Source organism: Antrostomus carolinensis, unplaced genomic scaffold (assembly GCF_000700745.2).
Source record: "Antrostomus carolinensis isolate BGI_N321 unplaced genomic scaffold, ASM70074v2 scaffold54062, whole genome shotgun sequence".
NCBI lineage: Eukaryota > Metazoa > Chordata > Aves > Caprimulgiformes > Caprimulgidae > Antrostomus > Antrostomus carolinensis.
This window is the reverse complement of record NW_010302767.1, coordinates 6474-13897: the sequence shown is the minus strand read 5'-3', so window position 1 is coordinate 13897 and position 7424 is coordinate 6474. Positions and strand designations below refer to the sequence as shown.

General features: G+C 49.1%; 1 protein-coding gene across 1 annotated transcript in view; it reads right to left on the bottom strand.

Moving 5' to 3' along the window:
* Positions 1 to 7424, bottom strand: part of LOC104521777 (fer-1-like protein 4) — a gene marked incomplete at its 3' end in the record, with an annotated part of 16104 nt that overhangs the window by 2967 nt on the left and 5713 nt on the right. Inside the window, exons 9-18 of the mRNA XM_029083981.1 lie at positions 7126 to 7285; positions 5972 to 6075; positions 5453 to 5584; positions 4799 to 4847; positions 3576 to 3682; positions 3089 to 3220; positions 2277 to 2387; positions 1689 to 1816; positions 1012 to 1182; positions 76 to 230 (exon numbers count right to left, since the gene is read on the bottom strand). Of these exons, the coding sequence (XP_028939814.1) occupies positions 76 to 230; positions 1012 to 1182; positions 1689 to 1816; positions 2277 to 2387; positions 3089 to 3220; positions 3576 to 3682; positions 4799 to 4847; positions 5453 to 5584; positions 5972 to 6075; positions 7126 to 7285 (1249 nt within the window). The remainder of the gene's footprint in view (positions 1 to 75; positions 231 to 1011; positions 1183 to 1688; positions 1817 to 2276; positions 2388 to 3088; positions 3221 to 3575; positions 3683 to 4798; positions 4848 to 5452; positions 5585 to 5971; positions 6076 to 7125; positions 7286 to 7424) is intronic.

Here is a 7424-nt window from a genome sequence, read left to right as displayed (position 1 = left end):
ACCCACCAGCACCTTCGCTGCTGAGCACAGGCAGCTGTTTAAGGGAGCAGTCATTGCTCTCCAAGCCCTCTGTACCTTCAGGAAAAGCCTCTGGCGGGACCTTGAATATTTTATTGTCCACTTTGACCTCCTCCCATCTGTACTCTGCTGCAGGGAGTGAGTTTTTCTTGCATAAACTATCCAAGATCTGTGTGGGCTTGAAAGCATCTCGCCACATGTTGTAGCCGTTTCTGCATGGAAGAGAACATCGAGAACACCTTCAGCTCAGATACAACAGTTTTTTTTCTAGGCTGAGCAACGCCCTGCCTTCCCTACAGCCACCAGATCCCTGCTCAGATTTGCACTGGGAAAGCCAGAGGCACACAAAAGCCAAATGAATTAAAAGCTTAACAAGCTCTCCTTCCCCAGAACGAGCCGGGCTTGCACATCGCAGAACCATTAGCTTCAGAGCAGCAACAGCAGCAATTCCAGCTGCAGCTTGGAAACGAGAGAGAGGTTTTAGCAGCACTGGAGACTCAACTCCATGCCCACAGCAAATTCTCCAATGGTGGGATAGCAGAAGAGAAGTTTCCAGAAAACTGGCCAAAGATACCATAGAATCCATCCTGAACGAGGCCAAAGGAAAACAGATGTCATGGGTCTTGCTGCTCACAAAATCAGCTACTGCCAGAGAAACCGCCCTACTTTTTGAAAGAGGTCGAAAAATCACATAAATGTCAAGTGAGTGCTGTTCTCACACAACACCAACATGAAAGTATTAAAGATTTTTTTGCTACTATATGCAAAATATATTAGTCCACAGTAGGAATTAGAGCTACCACAGGAAGCTCGTATGAGTCTAAAGGAGACGGAGTTATCCATGTAACTTGTAGTGAATCTGCGGGGCACCTGCTCAAAGAATACTGTGGATGCAAGCTCCACCTTGAAAAACTGGAGGTGCTCCGTTACCCACCCAAATGGTAGGCGAGAAGAATGCATCTCATTACTCTAATGTGTCACACCAGTACCTACATGTTGTACTGAGAAGCCACTCCACAGTTGGCTCTGTGTTTGCTGTAGAATCGATTCTCCAAGTCAATCTTGGTCTCTCCAATTAGATCATCAGATCCAACCAAATCATGGTCGAATATTGCCACAGTGAGTTCTGATTCCATGGGAAAGGAGACTGTCAGCTCCACAACTCTGGGCAGAAGCAGACAGGGAGAGTGCAATTAGCAGAGGATGGAAATGAAACACATGTTCTGCTTTGATCATGCTGCACATTTAAGAACTGTATCTGACAACTCAAAGACTTCTGATAGAGTTTGGTTCTCCAGAAGTTCAGTGTGTGCAGTTCTCAGAGCATGCAATTTTCAGTGTGCATGTTCAAACAATGGAGTTACTTTTCCAGGAACGCATGCCCTTGGATACAGGTCCCGGAGCTATGGAAAAAGCTCTCCAGTGCTCTGTAGCTGCTTGGTTTGCTATTTTGTCTGTTAAATCAAGCCCTTGAGAGTGCTCCCCTCCTAACCCAAAACATTTATGGCTCCTGTGTCAGCCGGAGGAGACAGACATGCCTGGGACCTTGGCGTTACAGTACCAGATTCTCCAGCAGAAAGGAACACAAGATCACACATGCTGAGCCACAGCCTGAGCCCCAGATCTGCACTATTCCTATGAAAACTGCAAGAAGAAAACTTGCTCCATACTCTCCAAACACAGGATTGAGCTGCTTTGGGATGTATCGCTCCTTTGTGTCCTTCTGCTCCTGCCCCACAGTCACCACCACGTAGGGGTCTGCCTTGCCATTGGGGTCTGCTGGAGACAGGTTCGTAGCCTGGAATACACAAGAGGTACCACCATACATCAGCTGCAGAGAGCAGCCTGCACCAGGAACACTGCACAGGCCTGAGACAACCCAAGTTCACTGGTCAGGTCCCTCCAGCAGCTGCCCTGGCAGTGAAACAGGCACTTGTTCCCACACAAATCCCCACGACAACAAGCCACCAATGTCTCCAGCTGTTGGCCCACCCACCTGACTTGCTTACTGTCTCAAGGCAGATGAGAGCAGATGAGAAATGCCCATCTGGATTTTTAGCACCTCCTGAAGTTACAAAGCATGGAAGGCTCCCCATGGACAAGTTGTATCTGAGTTCCACTGGGCTGGCAGAGCCTTCAGGCCAGCCCTGAGCTTTTCACAAGTGCCACTGCTCATATTCACTGAGCAGAGAATGGCAGGAGGTCCATAGGGAGGGACAGACCTCCAAGCATTACTGCCACCACCACCAGAGACTTACCTTAACGATGTAAACTCTTACAAGAACCTTGATGGGTCTGTTCCTTGGAACTCCATGGGAGACCCTGGGCTCTGTGCCAGCTTCCTCAGTGGGGTAGACGTAGAAGGAGCCCTGTGGAAAAGACATTGCAAGTAACAACTAGATATGAAAGAGAATATCTCAGATGGCATTGGAGCCACCAAGACCAGCTTCACCCGCCACTGGAAAATCAGAGCCATTGCTCCATGCAGACCACAGACACCCTGTGCCCATGGGGACAGTCCTCTCCAAAGGCACTGTCATGTTCACATGGCCAAGGCAGTCTCTCTTTGCAAGTTAGGCTAGAGGCTGTCAGATCACTGCCAGTGCCAGATCTCGAGGCACTTTGGACTGCCAAATGCAGGGGGCACCAAAGGTTTTCTAGGGACCATCTTAAATCAGCTTCTGCAGTTGATGTCTCAGTCTTGAAGAGCTCCTGGGTGGGAGGATGATGCCTCTTTTAAACAACTTTTACTTATTTTAAAACCAGTGAAGCTCACTATTTCTTATTTGCATACTGAACATACCCAGAGGCCTCAACCAAAATAGAGTCCTTTATGCTTCATGCTTTCTCCTTGCAAGAGCTAAAAAATCTAAATCAGGTGCATTTATCAACTAAGGACGGACCACAGTACACAACTGCTTCCACATCTCCAACAGATCCCTGGCCATGCCACCCTGTGGCTTCACATCACCTTGCACACACACGCTCTCCAATGTTTGCTCTGAAATACAGGCTGGCCTAAGGATTTTCTTCCACACGCAGCACAAATGTCATTCAAATGATACAGTACCTTGTACTTCCCCACAAAATGTTCATCTTCGTTTCCATCTTCATCCTCATTTGCTTTGCCACGATGAAGGGGGAAAATGCATAGCCAGTCTTCAAAATTATCAAACTCATTTTCCAGCTCAGAGTTGTAGATCTGAAATAAGTAGAAAGTCATTTGGGGTCTTTTCTTGCCACCTTAAAGGGAAGAAGAGTCAGAAAGACCATCCTTTCCCTGTTTCAACCATTTCTCCTCGTCCTACCTTACCCCTGTATTAGTCAGTGCAGGGTGTTACAGCTCTACCTTATCCCTCCAGGTCCCTCCTCAGATGTGCAATCACACCCCAGCTTGGCTCCAAGGTCTCACTAGTTGTTTCAAATCCCAGCAATGATGGGGCCCAGAGCACACTGCAGGTTCTACTCCCAGTCTAACTTCCACTGCCGGGAGGTGAGTAGGACATGGACAAAGGGCTGGGGTTGAAAGAGGCCAGATCTGTCACCTCAACAATCACCTGAAGGGTGGCGATGAGCTTCCTCTTGGGTCGAGCAGGTTCAGCTTCAATTACTGCCTCATCTTCTGCTTCCATGTCAATGGAGGATGCATTTAAGTTCCCTCCATCTAGAAATGGCAACAGGGGATTAGGAAATGCTCTGATCTCACCCATCATCTCAAGTGTCTGTCCATGAAATGACCACAGCAACAGCTGTCACTTTCACCCAGGGCTTTGACCTGTGTAACTGGAGCTATCACTGTCTGGAACAGGTGTCCTCAGGGCATCTCAGGTTTCCCAGCACGGCGTGGCTGGATGGGTGGGGGACAAAAATTGGCACAGACTTGCCTGCCTACATGGCTACTCTTTAGGAATGAAGAGGGCAGAGACCAAATGGAGGAAGGGGGCTGGACCAGCCCACAGTTGCTGTCAGGGAAGGCACAAATGAGAGCTAAGCCTCTTCTTTGGATTGATGCTTATTTGATGGACTGCTCTTTTGGGTGCATGTCTACCTAAAGCATCACTACCACTCTGGGCACAGGCAGCTGTGCATGGAGAGCATAGCTAGACCTTTCTCTGGGGCACCAGCAACTCAAGGACAGAGAGGGTGCGTCCTTGCCCCATTTCCCAAAGGTCCCAGATTCCTCGAGCACTAATGGCATGCAGGTGCCCTCCAGCCCTCTGCTTAAATAGGATTTACATCCTTTCTGTCTCACTTCCCCAGGTCATTGCCAGGTGAGTCACTGCTTACACCTCCCCAAACCTGAACCTAGAGCTGTAACACTGTTCTCAGATCATCTGTTTATAACTGTCTTTGTGTTACCTCGTAGTGAATCCTGTATCCCAGGTGAGTACCCCCTGTGCAGAGTGATGCCCACCTCCCAGACAGTTTTACCTCTCCACCATCCTCTCTCTCCATCCCACCCTTGCTTCCTGCTCTCACTCTGACAATCTCAAGATTCTTGAAGCTGATTTTTCTGCAGGTTTTTGCTCACTCAGGAAGGTTCTTGCTTCAACACAATTTTCCAAACTTTTATGAGGCGAGTTTGGTGCTTTCAACTTGAAATAGCCTTTGTTATCCCTTGCTCATATTTCCAGTTCCTCTGCCCCTTTTGTGTTGTTTTTGCTGAATGTTGCTAAGCCGTTGCCTGCTCAGACCCCATTCCCACAAGCCCAGCACCCTCTGGGATGGTGTAAGTCCTGGCTCTCCCCACAGAATTGCTGGGTATTGGTAGAGAACTCACCTGTATCATTCAGGTCATCATTCTCAGCATCTTCCTCATCACTGCGTGTCTGAAACACACACAAAACAGTCACCCTACATCCCTGACAGCAAAGGCTTCTCCATCCAAGCACAGGACACTGTCAGAGCTTTCCTGACAGCAGTCAGTAATACCTAGCCTGAGACCATTTAGCATTAACATCACTCCAGTGAGTGCCTTAATGACTTTCTCCTCTCCCCAGATCTTCCTGCTGGCTTTTTTGATTGGGAGTTAAGGGACAAAGGGAAAGGAAGGAAATTTGGGGCAGACCTGCTCCCATAGCACATCCTGGTAAGACAACTAGGACAGAGAGTGAGCAGCATGAAAGCCCCTGCATTGCAGCTAAAATCAGCAACGTCATATTCAGGAGTGCCTCAACAAAAGCCTGCGGGCATTCTCAAAACCACTTGGGCACCTAGCCTGAGAGATGTTTCAACATCCGTTGCCTGCTGAAATCAGTTCACCTGGTGGATGTTTGATACCTGGCTACCTTAAGTGTGCTTGACACACAAAAGCCCACATCTTCCTGCAAACCCATGCCAGGAGGGTTCCTAGGACACTCAGTGCTGTTGAAAACATCTTCCTCAAGCCAGGGCAGCCACTTTTCCCCTCTGCTGGTAGCTGTCAAAAGATTACCTGGTTATACAGCTCCTTCAGGGACTCATAGTATTTGGACCACCAATCCAGTTCTTCCAGCTCTGGTTTTTCCTCTTCATATTCATCTTCCTTTTTTACAAGCTTATTGATACGAATTTTCTTCAAAGGAGCCTTAAAAGAACAGAGAAAAGGGTTCAGAGGGAGGAAACGACCACCCAGGACACCCATCCACCCTACTCTAGTGCCCTGGGAGCCTCTGGCAAAGGCTCAGCTTTCCAGCAGAGCACAGGAGGTGCAAAGCTACCTGTAGCTCCAGGTTTGTACTTTGCTACAAAAGCAGCAGATTTCAAGGCACAAGGCAACACAGCTCTTGTCCCTGTGCCAGCGCCCGGACACGCAGCAGAGCCTACGAACAGGCAGCGGGAGGGGAGCGTTTGGGTCCAGAGCAAAACTGTTGGTTGAAACCTAACTCTGAACTCCTGAACTTTCTTTTTTGTTTGTAACCTTCAGTCTGGCTTTCCAAACTTCAAAATTTGCTGGGTCCAATTCATTACTCACCTTCACAAGACTCAGGGGGTGAGTGCTGGGACCTGGGTCACCAGCTTCCAGGCCGATGTTTACCAGAGTCTGAGAGGGAAGACGCTGACGTGAGACTTTCCGAGCTGAGATGAAGAGAAAGAGTTTCATGTTTCCATGCACTGATTTCTGCCCACTGCTTCCTACTTTTTGGCCTGTTGTTATTCCACAGGAAAACCCTCCCCCCACTATAGTGTGATTGCTTTCAAAGTTTTTGACAGAAGACTCTGCAAAAATATTATTTGAAATCCAAGTACAGTGCTGAGACTGGCCACCATCATCAACATGCTTGTTGCTGACTCCCAGGAACTCAGATTTATGAGCTACACCTTCCCTACTTGGAAACCACAACAGATCGATCAATCCTTTGCTTTTTCCCCTTGGTGCCTTATTTATTTACACACTTGCAGATCAGGGGCTCTGGCTGTTGCTATCACAGAATGGTTTAATGAACCCACTACTCAGTGAACAGAACTTGACCCAACAATGTGAGAGAAGTGTAAAACTTTGGTCCTAGTGGACCAGCTCCCTAAAGCTTGATGGAGGTCTCACTGGGGACAGTTCTCCAGCCTGGCTACACAGAGGGTTGAGAGAGGTGACACAATAGTCCTTCCTGGGCTAAACATCTGATTCTAGACACAGGGATAAGCTACTGTCCAGTATCTAGCCCCAGCTAAATGTCCTGCTGGACTAAGACGTCTTGAAGAGCCATTCTCCTTCCTCTAGTTTCTACAAATGTAAGACAAACTGCCTGGGAAAGAGACCCCAAGGAGATGCCACATCCACAGATCAACAGTCCTGCCAGCGTGGTGGGGAGGCAAATGTTACGCTGACCTTGGAGAAAAGTCTGTAAACTGCCCTTTGCCACCCCCAAAGAGGGATGCCAGCCCTTACACAGCACTCCATCTCCTGGCTGCTGCTTCTGCCCAAATACCAGTCTGGAGCCAAGTGCTACAGACCAGGATCACAACCTGCCTCCCACCCTAAGCTGCTCCACGCTGTGCTTTTGCTGGGCATCGTAGGGTTCTTGGGAGAGGACTTTGCTACCTGGCTGGGAGGGAGTGGAAGGGCCAGGGATCTCTGCCACTGGCAGAACCTGCCTGCTGCCTCCACAGGAACCTCACTAAGCAGCTCACCTTTGGGCACATCTTCTGGTTCATCCTCCAGCTCCCTGGGAGAGAATTTCATCACATTGGACACAACATGAGTACCCACCAGCACAGTGCGCCCAAAAGCCCTCTTTTCCACCACAAAGATGCTGAGGGGAGGGTGCAGGTAGACCTGCTCCGGGAGCTCCTGCAAAAGAACCGCACACGGGGTTCACAGGAGCAAGGGCGATACCCATGGCAGCCCCTCCACACGTGGAGAGGTGTGACAGCACCTTGGGCAGCTCTGCCCAGAAAACAAAGCCTCGCAGTGACAGGGGATGGCTGAG